The following is a 25,355-nucleotide window of genomic DNA, read 5'->3' as shown; positions in this document are numbered from 1 at the left end:
GCATCACTTTCTCACATGGAGCTTTTTGGGTGATGTTAACCCAGTGCTTGTGTGAGGATGGCTGAGAGCATGCCTGTCTTCTCAATGAACAGGCGAACCCAGGGAACTCATGCTGCTGTCCCATTTCCCCATCCTGAGCAGCAGGATTGGAGGTAAGGCTGGCTCCTTCAGAGCTTGCTCTGCTTTTCCCCCTATTTTCTTTCTATTTCTAGGTGGTATCATCAATATTTATCAAGAATTCTATTTTAAAAAGCTGTAGTGATTCTCACTCCACTCTCCTACACCCTCAGCTTTACCTTTTCCAAGCCTGGTCCCAAAGTTGTGCTCGCAGTGTGCACACGTGCCACCAGTGCAATCAGCCACCAGGTTGGTACCCAACATGAAATCTCAAAATCCACCACGCACCGAGCTTCCAGTCCACCAGAAAAAGAGCAGGGAAACAGGTTCAGCCTCCTGTGCACAATGAATAACCTCTGTGAGTCCAGCTGGACAACATGATGTAACCAACCCCAGAACACCAAGGACAGCACACGCACAAGCCTTTGCCAGGGCACGGGCAGTGGGTATTTAACAGTCATTTGTGATTCTTCTTAACTTTCTCCTTGTGTACTTATTATGTGGATAACTCTTAGAATCACAGAATGATAGAACTGTTAAGCTGAGTGAATCTGCCTGCTGTGCTTTCAGCTGGCCCCAAGAAGAGTAAGATTGAGTTGAGATTCTGAACTCTGTATTGCCACTAGGTTGGTCTTAAAAAGTTGCTTACACTGCATTGCAAGTTTGAGCCAGGGTTCATAAATTCAACATTAAACACTTGCCATTAGTGATATTTTGGGCTCTGTTCTGGAGGCAGTAAGTGCTTTCTGCAAGTCAATGGAAGGTGCTCACTGTGTCTCATGTCAGTACACTGAAACACAGGGGAGCTTCAAAGGAGCTACATCAAAATTGTTGTTTTATTTAACAACCAGGTAAATCAATTAGGAGATCATCTAATGCATCACCTATCAGCTACATTAGGAAAAAAACAACAACAACAAAACAGCCAAACCCCAAACAAAACGCTTTATTTGATTGCTTTAATTATGAAATTGATAAACTATGCAAAAAAAGTGTCATTTAATCCTTTACAGAACATGAGAAATTCAGCAGGTGTAAAGATACTTAACATGTGGATGGTAACATTTAAAGGATTTATAATATGAAATGTCAGTTATGAACAACCTGCTCACATCTTTGCACTGCAAAGGGCTTTTGTAGAGAACATCTAACAAATGCAGTCACTTTCCTATGTAAAAGAGAGCTAACAGGAATTGCATCAACTCTAGCTCCTGCTCCCTATAAAACATTTGCTGATTTTTACTTCTGTTTGACAAAATATGCCTGCACAAAATGCTCCAGAAGCACTTACTAATATGGCTAGCAGGTCTGTTATTGCTGTACAGTTACACTAGCTCTTACTGTGGCACTGGCTGCTGCTCGTTCTCTTTCTTTAGCAATTTCCATCTCTATTTTGGCTTTGATTTTATTCCAGTCAACTTCCAGCTGCAAGAATAGAAAATGAATACACAGAGGTCAGCTAACACTGTACAGGGAGGTCAGGTAGCCATGCACTAGCAGTAGACTCCGAAGACTTTGCTCATCATTATTTTTCAGGTATGACTACTCATTCTAACAGCATGAATCAAAAGCACAGTTGAATTCAAGCAAATAGGTCTTTCCACCTTTAAATTAAAAATGAAAGTGTAATATTAAAAAAAACCAAACAAACATCATTTCATTGCATCTGACAAAAAATCCCACCATGTTAGAAAAGGAAAACAACTTAGATCAGCTAATCTCTAACAAGTATTACGATAGCTCAGAACATAGTCCTTTATCAATAATATATGCAGTAATGTTTTTGACTGAAGTTGAACTTCACTAAGTAAATTGATGGCACATTGCAGTTGTTATTTGATATAACAGAAATCAGATTTCTGCTTGAAACTGGTCTCCTACATCTCTAAGTGTTTTAGCTTTATTTATATTTTTCTCCAGCTGCAGAGAATTGTCATCTCCTGCAGTGAAACTTCAGACAACAGATACAGCACTGTGGAGATGGGTGCAATGGCTGTCCTTGTTTCCAAAAATGCTCGACATGGAAACATGGATCATGGTGCACTTGATGACTACAGTACCATGTACAAAAGCTGGACAAAAATGTAGTTACAAAGTTCAGTCTCACTGCCAGAAAACGAAGGCTGTCAAGGATGGGATGGGGTAAAATATTTCAACTGCTGCCCAGGCAGTTTTCAGAGTAGCTGTTATCCTGTTAACCAAGTTGTGAAATAAGAAGAAAGATTCTCTGCTGGGGAAGATGTAACTGCAACACCCATATTCTCAAGTGTAAAGGATAATCCCCCAATTCAGGATGCGCTTGCTGGGTCCAGGTGCTTTGGATCTGATGACTGAAATCTTTATGGGGCTCTAAGAAAGAATGTGTTTGCTTTAACAGATGTCACGCAGATGCTAAACATACCACAGAAAGGGCTAATTCTACCATCTAGCTCAGAGAGCTACTTGCCTGTGAAGCCAACAACTCTTGCCAGTAACACCTAGAAACTGCCAAGATATGGATTCTCAGCATACATATTAGGTTCAGAGTACCTTATATAAAAAGATGTGAGATATAACAACTAAGCACATTGTTTAGATTCCACGTCTGATTGCAGATCAGTGGTCTCAGCTGCAGTACAGAACAGTACGAGCTCCCTATTTAAGGCTGACGCAGACTTTGGTGGTGAGATGGAAAGTGAGAGCTTTTTTTTCCCCAGGAGAGAACAGCAACATGATTTTTTTTTTCTCTTTGATGTCCTGATCTCGCTCTTCTCAATTGCAGTTTGAGTCTGACAGGCTGCATTAAGAATCTAGATATCACGGTACCCAACAGCATCAAACTGACTTCATTAGGTAGGTCCCCTCCTAGCTTCAGATCCAGCAGACAAAACCACCACAATGTGCACTCAACACTCAGTTTTCAAGACTGAGTGTCAGGTGAACCCCCTACACAGGCTCTGCTCACCCCTTGGCCCTGACAAAATGTTACTGCTCGGGAACCCTTCCAGCTTTCTTGATGATTTAAAGATAGGACAGTATTATCAGGGGATTGACATGATTTTTTTTTTGCTCAGTGATGGATCTCAGTGTGGTAGAAGAAATACTTTAAGCTCAGCAGATGACAATGCTTGAAACCCACTGTTGTTTTCCTACATTTCCTAGGTAAAGTACTGAAGAATTGTACTGTTCAGTAAGTGGATAGATAACTGCAGACTTTTATTCTTGTTTACGATATGAAACATCCTCAGAAGTGCTAAAAGCTAATGACTTACATTAGAAATCAAGCTTTGCTGGAAGTGTAATGGGCACTGTCCAATTAAAGGATCCGAGTTAACAGCTAAGATGCATTTCCTGATCCATCAGCTACAGTGGATGTAAGGAAGTACTGAAATACACTTCTCTTTTTCACAGTTGCACCCTCAGAAAGCAAGTGGAAGAGCATAAAGGCTGCTGAATGAAATTGCTGTCTAAGGTACATATGTAGTACTTCTGATAAGGGTAAAGCACAGAAGGATACCCCCATGGAATCAAAGATGCATTTAGCTTAGGAACAATACAATATCTCAATGTCTTTCAGATCTGTGAGATGTTAGTGCATTGAAATAACCTAACAATTGCAGAGAGGCTTTCCAAAGGTTTGGAAGATAATATATATAGCTATTTATCCTGTTGGACAGAACAGTTCATAGTTCACGTTTAATACATATCTGGTTGCCTTCAACGTTTGTTATTGTTGCTATCCATAGAAGTATGTAAAACTGTTGAAGACATTTAAGAGGTTTGCATTCAACCACTCTAAGATATAGCTCCCTGTTTATAGAAAACAACTGTGCCTTCATTTGCATAATCCTTGCCAGATACTAAATATATACATTCCATATCTGTGCCTTCAAATAAAAAACATGCACAATGGTTACTAGCCAAGTAGCCACACACTGAGCTACGAATCTGCACTGTCAGATGTAAAATCTTAAGTTTTGCATCCACATTTGAACCAAAGTAGGAAAAATGTAAAGCAAAAAATGGCTGCAAAGAACCATCTGACTTAAGGCTGTAGGAGTAACTCCAAGGAATACTTACACCTTCTGCATATTGCAAGAACCTTTTGTTTGTTTCTTTTTTACCAAAGTCCTCTAGGAACTTCTGTCGATAAGCCAGGACGGTGTCAACATGTGTCTTGTGCTTTACTGCTAGCTCTAGTGCCCTGGAATAAAACAGAAAGGGGCTTGTCAGGCTATATAATGCTCTGGCACAACTACAGTCAGCAGGGTTTTACAATACGATACACTGAGCAGCACTGAGGCTGCAGGCAAGGATTCCTCATCTACAGTGCCAAGTAGTTCCACATCAGTAACAATCACAGGAGGTTAAAAGAAGCCAATGGATGTGACTGTCTTCTTTATGAAGCATGCCACGAAAAATAGCCAACAATTTATTTCTGTTGACAACCTCATCACATCGCTGGATCTCAACAATAGGAGTCTTTATTGCAAGAAAATAGAAAAGAATGCTTAGAGCTCAGCACTCTCAGTAAAACAGGCAAAATTAATCATTTTTAAGAACGTTATTATAGTCACAAACTACTTGGACACTGTCATCCTATGCACTGAAGTGCTGTGTAACGTATGCTATGTATTGTATAGGTGGGGAAGATTAGCCATTGGATTAGTATCCTTGATCACCTTCACATCTGCTATCATATGAACTGCACAAGAAATAATGTTGGAAAAATATGTTTTTTTATGTCATACATATTAGGCAACACAATCCAAAATAGAGATACGTGGGGAAAGAAAACTTTCTGCCCCCAGTGATGTGGGAATAACAGGAGGGCAATTAGCAGCAAATGGCCCCAGAAGATTCTTGCAGAAAACGTGTGTTCTTGTTTAAAGGAGAAACTCCTACTCTGTTTTCTCATTCCTAATTCATATTTCATCCACCTACACAGTGCTGGGAGTCCGAACAGCCACATCCCTATTTTTAGCAACAAGACATTTCAAAACAGCTTTAGTTCTTCGGGGGTCACAAGCAGTTTGACATACTGCTAAAGGACCTTTCTATGTTAACAATATCAGAAAGGAAAATGTTATTTAAACATGACTTTAAGCATGCTTCAGAGTTTTATCACAGAATACTTTTATCTTCTAAATCTGATAGAAAAAAAAATGGTGTTGTACTTCAGCTCTGGACAATTACAGATAGAAAACTACTGAGGAAAATATCAGTAATAAAACAATTGACCAAAGAAATGTACAGGTTCTCTTAGTAAGACTGCTTATAAACACACTGCGTTTAAATAAACAGTACCTATCCCAATTGTAGAGATCAATGTTGACTTGAATAGCTTGATAAATCAGGCCTGTTTGAAGGAGTAGGGTTTCAGCTTCTTGTGTGTTTCCACTGAACAACAGTGTATGAGCCATCCTTGACTCTTTTGATGGAAGATCTTTGATGGAATTGATGTACTGAACTTTGTCAATCTGTTAACAAGATGCCCAGTAAGTTTAATTAGGAGAAATCAATTAATTAAATCAGCTTTGCCACAATTTAACTTCAAAACTGTCAAGTCCACTTCCTCACCTCACCAATTGATGCATAGGCAATTTCTGCAGTAGCCATGTCTTTGTTGGCAACTGCCATAGCAGCTAAACATGCCCACATGGTTTGATCCTGAAATGGAAAAATACACAATTCCTAAAACTTTAAATATATAATGAAATAAGAACGACTTCTCAAAGGAAATACACAAGTCCTGAAAATGATGCATACAAGTGCAATATTTCCCAGTATGCCAGTCACTGCACCATAGTCTGAGTCTCTTAATAGAAAGCTACTGTTAAATTATTCCTCAGAAACCCCTCATTATAAAAATTTTGAGGTTGTGATCAGCTGAGGCTGACAGCGTGGCTGAAGGAATCGTCAGTTTTCAGCGTCTTAGCCAGTAATGAACTCTTGCAACAGAATCATTTTATGACCTCATCATCAGTGTACCTATCATAATTGTGGAACTACACTGGAAAACGAAGCACTGAGCAAGGTTAAAGTATTTTAACCTGATTCATGCCAACTTCGTTTCACAAATAACTACTGCAATTGTCATCCTGACAATTACCAATCATTTATGGTAAGTGTACTACAGATGAAAGGCAAAGGAAAAATTACTTTACACTAGAACCCTCTGAAGAGTAAATAACTACTTCAAAAATTTCATTTTATGTTTAGAATTAAGAATCAGAAAAGCTAAGTGTAATAATATTTGCAATAATATTATGCTCCGTGCTCTGTTTTCATGCTGTTTGTCTTTTTGTGCACTTCAGGAAACCCCACTAATTTTAAGGATGATTGAACTCATTGGATGAAGCCAGCCATAAGAACGAAGTTAATGCTTGAGAAGTTTGACAAGACCCCCACTTAGGAACCCCTCATAGTAATCAGAAAGAAAGAACATTATGAATATTACTGCTGATATAGGTCTTCTATTTTTAAAGATTACTCCAAAAAGTTAACATTATACTATATTTGAAATTTGAAATTCCAACTCCCACTACTGACTGGAAGCCAGCTATTAAAGAGGCAACAGTCAAACTGGTGACAGAACTGGTGTTATTTAGTGTAGAGAAGGGATCTAAAAGAGGCCTACAAGAAACAAGGAGAGGAAATCTATCAGGGAGTAAAGTGACAGGACAAGGAGTAACAGTTCTAAAACAAAAAACGGGTAAGTTCAGATTAGCTGTAAGAAAGAAATTCTTCACCATAGGGGGAGTGAGACCCTGGCACTGCTGCCTAGAAAAGCTGCAGCTGCCCATCCCTGAAAGTGCTCAAGGACGCTGGATGGGGCTTTTGGGTAGCCTGGTCTGGTGGGTCTCTGTCAACCAAAACCAGTCTATGATTCTATGGCACGAGGGAAAGGAAGCAAGGTTTAGGGGGATTTTTCTTCAGCACTGCCAAACTCACCTCATCTGTTGCTGTTGCCTAAATACAAACAAAAGAAAGCGAAGGGGAAAAAAAGAGTGAAATAGAATATGAAAAAACACAAGACAAAGGTATGTGGAGATTCAGAATAGCTTGAATCAGATACATTAAGGCCTAAAACTTAAACTTATTACTAGCTTCTCTGAATTCTTGTGTTTAATCCATCTGGACTTTGGTGTGAATAAAAACAAGAACCGTGTAATTTTTCACCACCAGCCCCAAAATCGACGAAGTAGAATAGAAATAAGACCCAACATCTGATATGCAACCACCACTGTTAAAGTAATATTCAAAAACAATTTCTCTGTCACTTTGCTTGCATCTGATCATTAAAACTTACCTTGACGAAGCGACACAACCTGACAGCATCCTCCCACTTAGAGCTACTAACATACTCATGAAGAATCACAGGGTAAGGTGAAATATTAAGGTGAATAAGTGAACCGTCTGCTCTTCTAATTGTTATTTGATTTCCAACAAAATGTATGATCTGGGGGTTTTTGCTAAAATCACTGCATAGAAAAGGAAGAGTCAGTTAACATTTACTTCTTTCATACTGAAAAGAACATAAAAAATAAAGAAATTTTTATTATTAAAATAACAGCCTGATTCTGCTTCATTTTAAAAGTATATAGAAATCTATGTATCTATTACTCAACATTTGGTAGCTGTATTGTTCCCTAAACATAAAATGACAGCTATGCTGGCTGAAAGGCAAATGCAAACGGGATATCTGTTCAAAAACAAATTTAAGCATATTCAGAAAAAATGTTTGGGCTCCCATAACTCTTTGAAGGAAACTATGAATGTAGTTACTCTCTATGAAGAACTTCCTATCACATATATGTGTTGAAGTAAGTAAACACGATGAGACAGAAATAAATTAACTGCGACCAGATACTTTGATACTGTTCATTTCCAGCATATACATTAAACAGACTGACTTTATTGTTTTAAAATAACTAAGCCATTATTTTGAGATGTCTGTTTAAAATTTGCTTCTGCATCAAGGTGTTACACTACTTCTAAACTGTGCATCATTATTTGAACTCCAGTCTTCTTTCAGGAATGAGTAAACTGGTTAAAATATATAGTAATATTATTTACATAAAAAAGAATACATTACCTTGCATCTTTTTCATACACAGTTTTTGTCAAAAGGTCCTTATCTACATAGACTGTGTTGGGGTAGTACCAGACTGTGAAATGGGTATCCTGAATCCCACAGAGTAAGTTACATGTGTCATTCCAAGCCAACGTTTGAACCATTGTTCCTTAATGGAAAGATAACAGAGTAAGATGAAGTTCTACAAGAAGCTCCAAAATAAATGTTTACTTCTGGAGACTTTCCTGTAGGTATTTAATAGTCAGGCCTCATTCTTACAGGATCACAAATCTGTCTACAGAATTTATTTTTAACTAAAAATGTTGTATGATTTAGATTTTTTCTTACCTATTTTGACAATCTTCTGTTCTTTTCCAAACCTTTTAACTGAAGTAATGTAAAGGTCTCTGTTCTTATCAGTGAAAGCTATTTTCCTTTCACTTGTAAGTCCTTTCTGGTCCAAAGCGATCTCCACAATATCTGTCTGAAAAAGAGAAAGGAAATATTTTATTTTTTATTTTGGAAATGCCTATCATGGATTATGCAATGTTCAAACAAATGAATGCTTAACTAAAATCAACCGGATTGTGAAGGTACTTTTAATGTATCTTCTCTGTTGAATTAAGCATTATATCAATTCAATTTCATGCAGACTACACTACAGCAGAGAAGGGTTTAGGAATTTACTACAAGAAAATAAAAAAAAAAAAAAAAGAAGAAAAGGAAGTGGCAGTCCAAAAGCAGCCTAAAAAATGAATGTTTACCTCCCCCTCTCTAGAGAGGCTGCCTGATGTTGTGTTTGGTCACAGCCAAAGAATAAAGAAAAGCAAAATACAGTTCAATCAACCATTGTCAGGAAAAGAGTAAAAGCTCTGATGGAGGACAGACTTCCCACTGGTCTCGCCTTCAGTATGAATTATAGGTTGGCTCTAATCAAAGTTGCTTTGTAGTATATGCAAAGGAAGCTCAGTTTTACTGCTTACTCAAACAATTCACATTTAGTTTCAGTCTCACATGAACAGGTGAAAACAGGCCACGGACTGAAACCAGCCTAGAGAATATCCCTCAGTACATGAAAACTGCATAGAGAATTTAACCTTTTTAAAATTTCTAAGTGTCAACTAGAGATGTTGAGCTGCTTTGTATGAAGATTGTAAACCTTAATAGGTTTTAAACTCACTAACATTAGCAAAACTACTACTGATTATTAATTTCAAAACATAATAAAAGACTCTATAGCCTTTACCTTACCTTATGGGTTAGAGATTTCCCATCTCCGAGTGGCTTGCCAGATATAGCATCAAATATGTAAATAACTGGAGGGGAAAAAATGGTTTATTAGTTAAAAACAACAGTTCTCCGTAGATTTGAAACTCAGTTCCATTCATTTTCAGAGTATAATATACTGCCATTCACTCTTTCCCTGTGTAAACCTCTAAAATAAGCAGAAAATCCCACAACAATCCTTCCCTATGACGCTCTGCCTACATCATCCACGTTGCTGGGATATACAGTGAAGACTTTGGATTTGCAACATGCCTAAAAATAAAGTTCCTCCTTCTTTCCTTCTCTCCCTCTCTCTATGCACACGTGTGTGCTGCACCATGTGTGCACAAAACCTTTTCATACATATTAAGTATATACACACATACCCCTGCAGTGTGTGTGTGTATACACAGACACAAAAATGTGTACATATAGTGTGTGAATACTCTCACAGAGACAGATGTGGGTATTCAAATCTAGAGAAATCAGTAACAACATAATGAACACCAGCTGTAACTTAAACACTTGATTCAGTATTAGTTTGTGGAAAATACAGATGTGAGAGCATTTCAGATGCTCAATAACTCATCCCACCTGGAGTTTCAACTTGTTACCTGCAAGCACTTGCTATAAAATGAACATACACGTTTGCTCCAAAGGATGGCGATGTTAACATGTTAATCCTGCTGTGTCTGCCTTTCACTAGGACACAGGATGTTGGTTTGAGGTTAATGGTTATTTAGGCAGGAAAAAAAAGAAACTGCAAGAGCAGGTGTTCAGAAAGCATTGCTTGAGTTTGCAGAGGAGGAAAGGAGAGGGTTTTGCACAAGCGCTGCTCTTGGCAGCTGGTTAAATATATAAAAGAAATGAGGTGTTCCTGAGAAGGGGTATTTTTCTCACTCAATTTCATGCATGGCCCCCTGCGTGACGTTCATTTTGATCTAGCTATACAAAGCAATTTCACTGCTACTGTAATAGCAGTAGGAAGTGAGATTTGGGCAGTGAAGAGAAAACTATCATGCCTAAATGACAATTAAAATGGACTAACTTTTGATAAATAGCTTAAGCCACAATGCTTATATGTTATTTCAGAAAACAAGTTTTTGGGGGCAATCTCAATACCGCTTTGCAATCACTTTAGAATCTAAATTGTCCGTTTTTCTATCTGTAGTTTAAGCATATAAACAAAGGTTAATTTCTCTCTTTGATCATCCAGAGAAAGAGAACAGCTATGGTGTGCCTCTCAAATAACACATGCTGCACTTCCATGGGATAACTGTTTTAAACTAAGGCCAGCAGCTCCTTTCTGAGAAGCTCTCCTCTCTCCTGCAGCCTCCCTAGAAAATGAGGGAGGACACTAAGTGCATTTGTGCACATTTTCTTCTGGATTACTGGAAGAGAAGGAATACCCATGGAGCTGCTCTGAAGTTATGCGTGGCTGGATGTCAGAGTCAGAGAGCTCCTTGCTGCGACGTGCAAACTGCTTCCTGCACCACACTCAGCCATCTCAGATATTTCTATAATGCACTGCATTATGAAAAACAGACCTGCCCTCAAAATAGGGCAAAGAGAAAAAAAAATGCATCTGCTAGGGTGAGTGCAGAAGAAGAAACAGGCTTAGATAAGCCACAGCTTCCTGTGCCAAGAATCTGTTTTCCCATGTGCTGGCATATTATAAGGTTTCTTACCACTACGGGTGGGACTTGTACCTAGGATAGGAAAAGAAAAATCCCTACTTATTAGCAGAATGGGAGCTCCTACCAATGGGATCATTTGGAGGGTTTATTTGGAAACCATAGCCAGAAACCCAGCCTCTGTAAATGAGTTTTAATAGAGATTAGCCTGTATGCAGAGCTGGCTGACAATATCTTCAGGACATGAAAAGCAACGTTTGGGAGTTGGAGGTACAAGACAAAGAATTCCAAAATTCTGAAACTCTATAAAAGTAGCTGGAACCACAGGCAGGATGGTTTCACCACTCTAACACAAATCCAGCTCCTGTGCAGACGGGTTATCCCCTGTCCATGCCATACACAGCTATCAGGAGCACCACAGCCTGGGCTGGAACATTTGCATGGTCTATAAATGACACCGCTGTGAAGTCAGAAGTCACAGTGCTGTGGGATTTCCAGTGACAAATTTAAATCGTTGCAGAGGCAAATGATGCATTTGCATCAAGAGAGAACAATGGAAAAAAAAAAGCTGACAAAAATTTTCCTGTATCACTCACTAACATATAAAGTTCACTCCGTCACATCACACTTTGTAAGTGCAGTGCTACTGATGCCAAAGCACAAATAAAGATCATAAAGAACAGAACAGTGAGACACAGCACCACAGCCTCACAAGTATGGTCACATCAGCTGCACAGAGAACTCAGCTGCTGTAAAGACACAAGCCCCCAAAAGCCTAAAAGAAAGAACAGCTGAGTGCTGCAGTGAATCTCAGTTCAGGTACCTGCAGCTTCTATGAGAAGCAGTCACACAGAAAAAAAGATGCTGAGGGACTTCTTTAGAAAATCCCATTTAGAAGTGAAAGCCCACAGTGCAATTAATTACTGCACATATTCCATATTTTCTGATGCATTACACACAGCTGGAATTTCAGAAGCAGGCCATCCTCTTTTGATTGTTTAAACAAATGTAAGTAAAAGCCATAATTTTAAGTCATTTTTTATTATATTATTGTTAATTTGTATCACAGATAAATTCTTTATGCTCTATGCCTTCTTTGTACAATAACTAGGCTGAGTGAGCAGGGAGAACGAAGTTAAGTACAAAGATGCTGAAAACTTCACAGTGAATTAGTAGCAAACATGGAATGATTAGAACTGAGGACTCACCCTTTTCATCAGCTTTGTCTTTGACTGCCAGAGTATCATTACTCAAAGATACTGTCTGGGCATTTAAAATGTCTGTTCTCATTCCTGGAAATTTTGGAGAGGAAATTAATCTTCCTTCGTAGGAATATAAATAAAGCCCTCCACCATCTACAAGAAGAAAATGCCTACAAAAAAAAACACCAAACAACAAAACAAAATTAAAAAAAAGAAAAAACACACAAAACAAAACCAACACAGAAATGCAAATCATTTAATAATGCAGAAAAGAATGATAATCACTGCAGCCATTTGAAGACAACAGGCTAACATCCAGCAAATGTTTTCAGCTATGTGATGTAACCTCTAAGCCTCACGTTTCAAAGTTATATTCTGGAAGCTCTGTGTGGATGACTTGGGTTTTAATGTGAATGTTATCTTTTTTTCCATAAGAAATATTTATTATCTGGAATGACAGCAATTTTCCTGGTTACAGATATTTTAAGATTTATGTCCTCCAAGGCAGCATTTGGCTGCAAACAGAACTGCCACATGTTGCCCCACAAGAGAACTCTGACCACAGTTTGTGAACTGTGGGCATACACTTGAGAAACAGCCCTAACAACTACGGCCAGCTTTAAAGCAGCATTACCTGAATCATTTCCTTCAGTGTGGATTATAATGTAAAGAAAACAGAAGATACTTCAGGACTGATTGTCCTCTATTAGTATTCAGGGCATAAGTGAAAATTAACAGATTTTCCAGATCTCATTCCAATCTTTTACGTAGCACATAAATAGTTCTGCATAACAGTAGTTGTTTGGTAAGAACAAAATCTGCAGTTCATAGACACAGGACATATCCACGCACAAAAAGCTGGTGGAAACCAAACTACTCTAGACCACTCCCACAGAAGTACATGCATACAGCTCTGTGACAAATGATTTTCAGGAAATACAGAGGAGAATATTCCTGAATTGAGAAAAATAAGTCATTTCTTGCAAATGTATTTACAAATACATAAGAAAAATGAGAATATTTATTTCTTGTTCTGCATAGCTGGTAATGTTTCTTATTAAACACAGAGGCCAAGGATAATTTCTGTAAAGTATATTCTGCTTCAAAATAAAGCAATATAAGACATCAAAAAGCAAATGTTAGTGTACAATAGGAAGATTTACTTTCTTCCATAAACAAGAGGATAATCATACATATGAAACATATAAGATTTGTTGCCACTATCACAGATATATGGCAAACATAACAGCTAAGCTTTCACAAGCTGCTTACCAGTACTGAACATTTTTTGTCTATTTCTAAGATTTTTGTGTGTTAAGTTACAAAATGAAAGGTTTTAGGAAATACATCTTATAGAAGTATCTAGTAAGAAATACTGCAACACGTTAGCTACCTTTCTGCTTGTAGAATCAAAGTAACTGTTCCTTCCTTCAGGTCAAAGATAAGTGGTGTATTCCAGTTATTTGTGCTGCAAGAAAACAAGTTCATCCTTTGTTAAAACCACTGTCTTCACGTATCATTGTAAGTGCAAAGCTGGATTCACCAAGTAAAGCACACACATTTTATTCATTCAGCATTCCTGTAAAGGAAGATCTTTCAAAAGGAAAACTGCATGCAAGAAGACAGGTAACACTGACAACTGTGCAGTGTGATCCAGTTGTGCCTTCAGTACTGCATCCCTTCACATTAGAAGTGGTCTAAAATTCCATGTACATGAAACAAGCATATTTTAAAAAATATTTCTGAATTGCAGCTCAACTCTCTTACAGTGCTGTGGAGCCAGGATGGAGCCCCTCCCCTGCGTGCCCTGTTACACACTGGGTTCCTGTTAGCATGACTTGTCTCACTGGTCAGTCACTTCAGGAGTAAACTTTAAGTTTCAGCATACGAAACAGAATATCATGATGTTAAAACATAATGTAGGATTAAATCATTCCTACTCTATTCCAAAATACTTGGGAGTGCCAGAAGCAGTGGATGGAGTCACCCAATGGGGGGAAACACGCTTGCATCCAGCTGACACTATTGCTGCCTCTACCTGGAAAGAGCAGAACTTTTTGTAGCAACACATACAGACACTGCACCAACAAGATGCTGGAAGAGAGGATGTCAGGAGGAGTGCAACTATACTCACATTTTCTTCTGATGATGCTAGATAGAATATTTCAATTAGTTTCCAAAAGTAAGCTTCTCCTGCTTTCTTACAAGGGTTAAATAAACTCATAAAGGATTTGTGAATGTGTGTTACTTACGAAAATACATAACACTGAAGAGAAGTTGAAACAACCAAATGCCCATAGTTTAAAGAGGCCTTAATAACCCTGTCACGGAACTCCAGCAGGTCAACTGCATCGTTGATAACGTCGTGCACCTGACCAAGAGAAATTTGGGGTTGAATAAAATGGCAATAGCAGAAATTAACACTGCTGAAATATGATTTTCTTATTTATTGCAAACACAGTGCTGACACTTTCATGCCATTATGTAGAAGAACTCATCTCAATAGGAACATGCGCTTTCATAGCACTGCTGAGAACTGAAATTCCTAGGTTCAATAAACTCTGAATAAATAATGAATATGCTTTTAAACAATTTTCTTTTTTGGGGCTTAGGGAAGAAAGTGAGAAAGATTTTTTGCCTTCCAGAGAAATTTCATCTGTTAATTTACTTGGGTGATTAAAGACCGAACTTTTTTGTGAATGGATGTTCTGATTTAAAATCAAAAGCTAAAACCCACCTAGTGTACTTCAGCTGTCAGTTGTTAGAAACAGAAACAAAAAGCACAGCAGCACTAATGCTTGAGGAATAAAAACTATCCAGGAGTTGGAGGGACCTCCTTAAAATTAAGGAATAAGCAATGCTTAATTGGAACACAGAAGGTATAAGAGCAATATTACACACAAAGCTCTGGTGACTGAGGCTGCCTGAATGTTCCCATTTTAAGGCTCAGTGTTCAGCTGATTACTTAAATGATTTGAAATGTGATACCTCAGTGATCCCATCAAAATCCCATTCAAACAACTCAGCAATATCCAAGATTTGGACAAAGAGGTGCTGCCGAGATATTAAATAGCTCTACTTAATACATTTTAATGCTACCACACTCAAAAGAAAGAGGTTTAGGTGCTGACTGTCATTAGCAGGCTGTGTCTTTGCCACTTATGTGAAAGTCTGCTCCAACGACAGAGGTTCAAGAAAACCAGTTTGTCTGTAACCAACTCAGATTTTTGAGCTCAAAGATTTCAGGCATCTCGAATCTAAGGACTTTGCCTGGATTTTCTCCATTTTGTAACCGATTGCAAAACAAGGATTGGTCTCAATTATTGCGAAAGTCTAGGAATAATTTGCAAGAAATATTAATTGCTGTGTCCACTGCAGTGATACATCTGTAAGTAACTTTGCTGTAGTAATAATAAGGAGAAAAGAGCACATCTAGAAGCTTCTGTAGGCAATATTTTCCTCCATAAATACATAGGAATAAAATAAAATCACAAGAAAAATAATAAAATAAAATGTTAATCTTGGATCAGCATTAGCTGTCCTTCCTCAGTTGTTTGCATATTCAAACTCCCTAGAGTTATTAGCAGAGCCCATCTGTTACGAGTCGATGTCTGGGAATGAAAGAAGAAATATGAATTTTTACCTGCTAATTTGTCTTCTGTGTTCCCAGACACTGACTCATATTATCCCACCCACCGGACACAACTGTAACACAGCATTCCTGTTGTTACAACTTTTCCCAATTACACAGTCAACATTAAAGAATCAGGACAAGAAAACATTTAAGGGCCTAATTAGGAATTTAGGAACCTGATTTTGATATTGAAAAGATTGGCTTGGTATCTAATGCCAAATGTGCAATTTGGAAAGTTTGTATGATGGAAATCTTATATTACCCCACTGTCCAGAGTGAATGTTGTGAGTCAGTGTCTGGGAACACAGAGAACAAATTAGAAGGTAAAATTCATTTTTTTGTATTAATTCACAGATATTTGGTAACCTACACGTGGATTCAGGCCAAGATTTTTCAAAGGAAGGATCCTAAACCTAAGCTCCAGAAACCACATGTAGGGCCTGCTGCGACTCTAGCAGGGCTGGGATTTGGCAGCTCCCGTGGAGGCCAGAGCCCAGTGCTCAGTCCCCAAGGGCTGGAAGCACCACGTAGGTACCTGATGCACGTTATATGATATACGACACATTTCTGTAGGTTTGGAAGACCTGAATTTAGGCTGTAATACAATATGCAGTGCAGGAAAGCACATTACAACTCTTTGCAGCCATAGTCAGCAAGCGAGTTTATCTGCAAATGCACCGAGACAGTAACGTTTATCACAGCCTTGTTATCAACAGGGATACAGTAAATCTTACTAAATGAGCAGCTCCAACAACTCCTGGAACCAGGTAAGGCAAAGAAAGCTCCTCTTTATTGCCTATACTTAGTGATGCAGCCTCATCTTTGCTGACAGTGACTAATTCTATTGATTTTGGCCAATGTATTGTTTTCTGAACAAACATTTTCATGATGCTTGAAGTTGTGCCTCTCATGTGAGCAGCTTCCCACAGCTCTACATTATTCTGGAAGATAAAGTATTTCTGTGCCATGTACTTCTGGTTTGCCTGGTGGTAAGATCCTCTGTACCAGGCAATTTTATGATCATCAATAATGGATAATCAATAACGCTTGTTACTCAAGGACTGAAAAATCAAATCTCTTATTAAAAAATAAATAAATAAATAAAAAGGGTTAGAAGCTGCTACTCAGAACGCACTGTGTCATTCAGATTACCTGCATGGTTCTCCTCTTAATCAGTGTTATTTCAAAGTTCTTCCACTCCCAGCGTTGCTCCACAACATGGGCAAAAATGACATGTCCGTTCCCACACGCTCCAGCCAGCTGAGTGCCATCCACAGACCAAGCAATATTAAATATGCTGCCAGTGTTTGGCTTCTCTAAAGCGTAGGACCACTTGGAAAGAGAGAGAGAAAATAATTCTTCATTTTTTTTAAAATTTATTTCTTGGAAATAACTTACTGTAATGAACAGAGTATTATTAATATTTTTAAAGAAATGTATCAGCAAAATAAAATTTTATTATAATTTTAACAGGCAAACCAAGGAGATTAGGTTTCTTCAATGAGATTGCTTGGAAAGCAGGGGCACAAGAAGGAAAGCCTTCAGATAGGGCAAAAATCAAGGATGCCAAAGTGTCCAGTTGCCTAGGCACAATGTAATTAAAGTGCGTGCAGTCCTTCATAAACATGGACTGTTACCACATAACAGTGAAGTGAATGCACTTAGAAACAATTCCAATGGGACAGCAGGAATAAATGGTGCAGTCCTAAACACCTGCATTCCACGTCTGCTGCAGTGGCAGTGCAGGAATGGCTGTGCCTAGCAGCATGAGGCAGCTGCTCCTCCTGAACACAGAGCTGCCGAGCTCCTTCCAGCACTGATATGCTGGTGGATTGAGAAAAGCACTGAAAGTGATGCTATGCACCCTTCTCCTAACACAAAAAAGATGCTGGTTGCCTTGCCCTCTTTTTTTCTCTAGGTTCTTATTGTTATTTTATAGGTGAGTGATGTATTAAAATTTCCAGTTGCTATGCTTGCAACAACAAGAAACTGAAACATGACTGCAAACAAAGTAGTGACATCTGGCCAAGCCTTGGAGAGAACCAGAGAAGCTTACATTTACATTTAATACTGACCGTAATTTTATTCCTTTTCCACATTTATGTTTCCTCCAATGAAAACCCTTATTCAGAAATTCCCCCAGCCTTATGTGCAAGGCTCCTCTCAAGTTCTAGGTGGATCCTTACCCACGGTACATTCTTATCAAGGACTAGAAGAATTTTCAGAGCAGGACCTTTTTTTTCCTGTTTCTTGCATCTCAGAAAGACGAGTCATCCCAAATCTGAGAACAAGAGTTTCTCTGAAAGTGGATGACTAAAATGAAATAACCTTTTATGGACTTTTTGAATTCAAATCAGAGTTCAAAATGAGATGCAAACCTCAACTAGAACTTTGTCAGAAGTGTTCAGCACAGTATTTTCAAAAGCATTTAGCCTTTGAAATGCTACCTGGATATTCACGAGCATTTGAAACCTGGAGAATCAAATCATTAAGAAAAAACATGTGATTGAAGTTAAATGCAGCCATTGGATTCTCATGACTTTCAGATACATGATATTATACCAAAGGGGAGACAGCTGGAAGAAAATGCTCACCTAATGTTTCTACCACGTTTCATGTTCTGATTTCTTTTGCAGTACACATCAGACCAAAGAAATATGAAGTCCTTCAGGCAAAGCCTTCATATGATTTATATGAAATGATATCACAAAAATCATATTAAAATAGAGGTGTCAGCCTCCAGCTTTCAATAGCAGGGAAGCACGACAGGATGAAATTCAAGCTCCCCATTGTGCTAACTGTGTGCAGTGCACTATATAAGATGACCTCCTGAGTCTGGGCAACTCCAGTGCCTACACACATGAAGGTGAGTGAAAGACAGCATCATCACCGACTGACTTTCCAATTGCAAGCACTCAATTTCAAGGCTTCAGCTTCCATGCCTCTTGGCTCGGATACACCATTCACTGCAATTGGAGAAGGCAATTGTGTGTTGTTTCTGCTTTTTTTTTTTTAAAGAAAAGACTGTGACCCACTTTTCTGCCTCAATGGGGTGAGCTCTGAATGCAACACTCCATAGCAATCAAGGGCATAGCACTACCTTGTGTGTGACATCTTTACATTGGAATGAATAAGCTGCAGAGTTGCAGGACAAGTGATCACAACGAGCAAACTCACAAGGCTCCGAATGCTCCATGTGGTAACCTAACGCACAAATATATACTGCAAATACAAAACAACTAGGAAGTTTTGTTTTCCACTTCTTTCTGAATGCTCCTGGTATAACTCAGGCCACCCCAGTGACTCGTACTCCCTGAGGTTGTCTGATGCATCTACTGTGCACACAAAATGCTGCCATAATGAAACATCATTTCTCCCTCCTCTTACAACATAGAAACAACATCTAGAAACTGAAATAGCTGTTAGGCATCTCTTCAATATACTGAAGGTTGGTTTTTTATTTTAAATCAGGGTATGATATGACTGTACAAACAGCTGTATGAATGCTATTCCAACATGAGTCAAAATGCTGCAATATTACACTTTGCTTGGTTTACACTTTTCCTGTGCCAAAATTAATTCCTTGCTGAATTCAATAAACTACTTCAAGAACAAAAAGAGCAGTTACAGAAGTTGGGCTTTTTTTTGTTTGTTTTTAAATATATTAAGCAAATATCTAAGAACTGTAATTTAAGCTCCCCTGTTCTGGTTACACAATGAACTAAAAAAGATGAAGCAGTGCAGCCATTGCATGTTGCCTGACTTCCAGAAATGGAAACTGAGATGTGGGTCAAACAGCTTTAATGAGCAGCTCCAGAGAACTCCGTGTCCCAGGAACAAGGACAGCCTTTCAGATGTCAAATATTGATTGCTCAGGACCTAATACAAAGGATCTACTTGGTTATTATTTCTGGACTGAACACAATAAATTGAGAACGGTTATCCACATAATACCACAGAATAAATACTTCAAAAAGAAATGTAATGAAAAAAGAAAAAAAAAGAGCTGTCTCATACATTTTAAAACATTAAAAATAATATTTCTGTCAACTGTGAATGGTTAAAATAATACTTATGTCAACTGTGAATGGCTGGCTGCTCCTGGCCAGCCTCTGCTCAGGGTCTTTCTTCCATTACATGTGTAATGGAAGGCAAATCTAATCTTGTAAGATTATGAAAATCAATTGTCCAAAGCAAATCTCTATTTAGGTGTGTTAGAAGTATCTGAACATGAATACATACACAGAACTTGTGGAAAATGTGTATGTCTGTCTATGTGTGACTCCACACATTTTTTATTGAGTATAAAACATAAGGTTTATTATATCAAACCCCACCATTATTAGGCCTTCAAGTCCCACCACACAGGAACCCAACAAAAGATTCTCCAAACCAAACACAGCATGCATAGCAGCTGGTAAGGAAATCCCGTGCTACGTGTGAATACACAGCACCTGTGCTGCTGAAACACAGAACTAAGAAGGGCTCCTGGTGCCTTTGCAAACGTTTTGCAGACTTAACTCCAGTAATCAACGTGAATGATCAAGAACTGACTGAACCACTGCCTCTAGGGGAGGTATTCAGCTGCTTTCCCCAGATTCTCCTGAAATCCAAGCACACTCCCATAATTGTTAGAGCCCAGAAGAACTAAAAATAGGATGACAAACTGTCCCATATAAATTCTTAACCTTAGAAAATGAAACATTGATTTAATTCTTTAAATAGATGATTACTTCCATAGATGATCCACATGTTTTCGTTTTCTTCCAGAAGTCACATTAGCCAATTCTAATAAATTAAAATATGTCAGCTTGGAAAGAGTTGGTCAGCAACATAACTCCATGGGAAACCTATCTGCAATATTTTTTTCTTTTACTGAGCTACAAAGAATCCAGAGTCATGACTGTTAATAAAGGTGGATGAAACAGAGACAGTGCAGAAAAAACCCTTATTTTGTTACACTGCCAAATGCATATCTCTGTGAAGCAAGGCTAAAACTAAATGTAATGAGATCAAAGCTCATAGTGACTCTATAGAAAACAGATTTTCTGGGATTTCCAGTGCTGTAGTTTGGTTCTAAGCAGTATGAAAACGTGTGCATGGTATACAGCTACTTTCAAAATCTCACCATCTTTTCTTATGTTAGTCTAATATCTAATGTTAATAGAAGGATATACAATAATGTGAATTCTGCAAACGATCCTGAATTTAAATCCTGAATTTTCATGAGAAAAATTGTTTTCAAAGCTTCTTTGTGAATATCTGCAACACTGTAATTTTAAAATCTTTCGATACTTATTCTCCTCATTTGTCAATAGTTTAAAACACAAGGAGAAAGGAACACTGCTTAATATTTAACATCTGACCAATCCTGGACAAGGACTCTCATTACAGTTAAGTCTATCTTATTGGGAAAAAGATGAAAGGAAACTGAGCTCAGAGTTTTCAGCAGCAGCACCATACTCACTTTTGTTTTCAGCGTGATGAGGAGTAGCTGTAGCACTTGTAGAACATTTTCCTTTATTTTCTGGAAATACTGGGCAACACTCCCTGAAGTTTATTTCATTTCTTTTTTTTCAATCTATTATCCTTCTACGTTCTCTGAGGCACTTGGCATGCAACCTGTCTTTGGAGTGGATGGATAGGGTCCATTTCCTACGACACTACGTGGGAGCGGAATGGAGGAGGAGGAAGCTAGTGAATTTGTCACTCTTACCATCTCTTGCTGCATAAATATTTTGACCTGATCAGTAATGGCAAGGGAAGCATGCAGAGCCACAGGAAATAGCTTACGTAAAGGAACTTCTTCAGCTCTGCCCTCCATCCAAGCAATCAGGCACTGAAAGGCTGTGAACACCAGGAAGGTTCGAGTCCATCCGTCAACACATCCAGCATTGAATGTCAGTACTTTTAAAATGAATCTTAGTACTCTCTACAGGGCTAATGATGACAGACACTACAACAGGCAGAAAAATGCAACAGCAAACACCAAGCAAATCTTGTTTGGCATTCTGTATGGTAGCCAGAATAATTTCTTTTAGACAAGTAATGCTAGCGAGAGGCAAAGGTGATTTTTAAAAGAAGAAATAAAATGGTTCTAGGAGTTACTATTCCATTTTTAGTTTTCTTTTCTTAATGTACAGCTGCCAGAACAAAGTATCCAGGAAGAAAGAGAAGAATAGGAAAAAAGAACATACGCTAACAGAATTTAATTTAATTATGTCCCCAAACTGAACACATATGCTAGAGAAGAGTTAATGATATATATATCGCCTGATGGCTCCCTGAGGAGCAATTTGCCAATACAGCTCCATTACATCAGACATAATAAAAATGTCTATGTTGACCAGTAAAAGCCAGGTCTGGTTCTCTTCAAACTCCATCACTCTGGTGGTATGTGAATCATTCTTCCATTTCCCTCAATATTAGCAAAGCTAGCTCTTTACTAACTATTTATATTTAATGTCAGGAAAGAAGCTTTCATTAAAAATCACGACTTCTGAAGATAACAAATGATCGTGGCTAGCTGCTAAACACAGAAAAGCATCTGGCACTAGCTACTGTACATGTCTTTGTTTCTTTAAGAGTTGAGTAGTAAAGCAGGTAAAAGAACCCTTAACTATATGAAAAAGTAAACCTATCCATAGTAACATTTTAAATCAAGTCCACAAGTCTATTTAATATTAAATACTGATTAAAAAATCACTGGTTTTCAGTTAGCGGGAGTTTCAACTGTACTTATAATAAATTAGATTACATAATGACTAGCAAGAGAAACAGTAATGCCCTGGGGATCAGAAACAAAAGCTATGTGCTACAAAACAGCACACATGACAGAAGAAAAAACTTGAGCATTTTTCTTCCTTTTCCACTACATCAGTCTTTGCCACATTTAAACTTAAATCTGTATTGAGTGCAAAATGCAATTTAAATTGTTGGCATCACCCCCACAAGAGCGTATTTATTTCAGTTTACCACTTGCTGATGTAGCTCAGTAATCCCAGTACTCAGAAGGGAGGTGGGAAGTGGTTGTGGAAGAAGAGAGCATGGTTTCAAGTGCCATTCTAGGAAGAATACCAATAGCAGGGGCTAGCCTGGATGTTTGAAGCACTGTTACACAGTGTAGTCCCACACAAATGTAATTACACTCATATAAATATATCGTGCTTGGCTGCATCAAGCAAAATATGCTATACATATATAAACACTCCTACAACAGCACATAAATGTACATGGTCCACATCAAGGAATATTGCTGCATCCAGATTCAGCACAGAAAGTGAATGATGAAGGCTCAGACCTTATCCTGCATGACTCTTCTCATACAAGGGCTTTTCTTCAAGAGCCTAAAGCTATCAGAGATGTTTCAGCCCTGTTTATGGTAAGGAAAAACCTGAGGCACAAAGACATCATGAAATATCACAGCAAACATGGTTTTCCCAAGCTGAGCAAAAGAGCAACAAATGCAACAGCAGAAGAGGTAGCGAATGGGTCAATGAAAGTCCCAAAGAGGCAAAGTTTGATGCAATCCGAGTCTGAGCAAAAAGCTTCAGAACCACAGGAAATCCACAGAGACAATCAGGTCAATCTGTGCTCTGGGCTAACTTACTTAGAATACCAGTGAAGGCAGATGAAACCTCACTAATTTTAATTGGAGAAAAAGATGAAGAAAATAAAATATTTGGCCAGCAATAGCAAACGTGGAGCAAAGCTGTGAGCTGGGAGAAAAATAAAAAATTATTATTATTATTATTTAAGAGAGAAACAGAAGAATTTCCATTAGCTGCCTTCCTTCTATCAGAGTTACTTTGCAGCTAGGAAGTGATAGAGAAGTTCTGATGAAGAGACAGAAGTACGTTTTCAGCTAGAATAACTCAGCTCTGCATTTAATACTGTTTTTGCCTTATAATTTTTAAGTTCTGACTACTGCATTTTGTGATTTCTTTGTAAGACGTGCCTGTCAACTCTTATTATTTTTCAAGGAAAAAAAAAGCAGGGGAATTTTTTTTCCTGTACTTTTTTCTCCATGGACACTGTTCTTCTACCTGCTTTTTTTAAGACAGGTTATAGTCACACAGCCCTTGTTTGTTATGGCTAATAGCTGCATTTTATGCTCGTAAATGCTTACTGTGTTTTTTTTTTTTAAAGAAAAAATTACAAAAAATAAAAAGCACAGAAAAAAACGTAATGACCTGAAGGACAGTATTATTGGAAGAAATTTTATCTACACAGAACATATTTAGAAGTGCATCTGGGCAGATCAAGAAGAGAGAGATATAGATACAGCCAGTTGAAAGGTGTTGGAAGTCAAAGCTGGTTTCTGCTAATAAAAATACTTGCTTGTACACGTATGTCCTCAGGAACATCTACTGTATTATCAAAAAATTTGTAGAGTTCCACATCTGCAGTTTCTCAGAGTTGTTACTTACCCCAGTTTTATCACACAGACGTAAAGTATGGAAAGATCCCACAGCAAATAATTCTCCATCCCCAGACCAGGCAACAGACGTTATTGGATATTCATGGGGCTGTGAGCTGTACAGTAGATGCCCATAACTGTCCCAAACCTTAAAAAAGAAATAATTCTATCTATAAAACCATATATATTTCAAGCTATCACTTCCCCTCACAACAACAAAAGTTACAAAAATATGCTCTCTGAGCTGCCTGAGTGCAGCTTTCCTTTGTGTAACAGGAAAAAAATCACACGTTAATGTCCAATTTTCATTACAGGTTGTTCTCAATCGATATTGGTAAGCTTAATGCAACAGACACTGCTTCACTGCTATGGCAAATATGACATTGCTCCGTATAAAATATCTTGAGATAATGAGAGTATTTCCTGCACTTTACTGAAAGCTGGACACATAACCACAAGATTTGTTTTATTTGTATTTGTTTCCAAAAAATGCAAGGCACCTCTTCAAATTTCTAAACCAAAGAGACTTTCTCTCTGATTGTAACCAATAGGAGACCAGGAAGCCAATTAACAGAGCAAGGCCATTTGACTTTAACACTCTGATGGATATTTTTCTCATTTCATATTTGTGTATGTTTTTACCACAGCCATTGGAGAATGACAGAAACAGTATATCATATCATTAAAAGTAAGTTCCTACTTAAGGGAAGAAATACAATACGTGCTTTACATTTTTGATATAAAATATTCTAGCTACACAATTTCCTAAGGGATTTCCTTGGAAAGCAGTGGCTTTATCTCCTGTAACTTTAAGTGTCATTACCTTTTTCAGTATATGTCACAGCTTATATTATTTTGAGTATTCATTCATGTATCTCTACGTATTTTCCATTAGGAGTTTGTTTCAATTGCATTTTAATAATTTGTAGAGTGACATCTTTCTAATTTTATGCCATTAGATGAAGCAATGTAATGTAAATTCAGATAACAAGTTTTTCTTGAAGACTGAAAGGCTTGGCACTTCATT

At 38.0% G+C, this 25,355-nt stretch overlaps 1 protein-coding gene across 1 annotated transcript in view; it reads right to left on the bottom strand.

Annotated features, from left to right (window-relative positions):
* Positions 1-1,053: 1,053 nt before the first annotated feature.
* Positions 1,054-25,355, bottom strand: part of IFT80 (intraflagellar transport 80) — a 39,609-nt gene continuing 15,307 nt past the window's right edge. The window contains exons 6-18 of the mRNA XM_065747859.1: positions 24,339-24,476; positions 17,062-17,241; positions 14,528-14,646; positions 13,669-13,743; positions 12,282-12,445; positions 9,425-9,489; positions 8,522-8,657; positions 8,195-8,342; positions 7,409-7,580; positions 5,677-5,766; positions 5,404-5,576; positions 4,177-4,300; positions 1,054-1,542 (exon numbers count right to left, since the gene is read on the bottom strand). Of these exons, the coding sequence (XP_065603931.1) occupies positions 1,429-1,542; positions 4,177-4,300; positions 5,404-5,576; positions 5,677-5,766; positions 7,409-7,580; positions 8,195-8,342; positions 8,522-8,657; positions 9,425-9,489; positions 12,282-12,445; positions 13,669-13,743; positions 14,528-14,646; positions 17,062-17,241; positions 24,339-24,476 (1,698 nt within the window). The 3' untranslated portion in view covers positions 1,054-1,428. The remainder of the gene's footprint in view (positions 1,543-4,176; positions 4,301-5,403; positions 5,577-5,676; positions 5,767-7,408; positions 7,581-8,194; positions 8,343-8,521; positions 8,658-9,424; positions 9,490-12,281; positions 12,446-13,668; positions 13,744-14,527; positions 14,647-17,061; positions 17,242-24,338; positions 24,477-25,355) is intronic.

The sequence above is a fragment of the Cyrtonyx montezumae genome, unplaced genomic scaffold (assembly GCF_038088225.1).
Source record: "Cyrtonyx montezumae isolate F1298 unplaced genomic scaffold, pur_monq_1.0 scaffold_5, whole genome shotgun sequence".
In the NCBI taxonomy this organism is placed as follows: Eukaryota; Metazoa; Chordata; class Aves; order Galliformes; family Odontophoridae; genus Cyrtonyx; species Cyrtonyx montezumae.
Note: the sequence above shows the minus strand (reverse complement) of the source record. Positions and strands in the feature narration are given on the sequence as shown.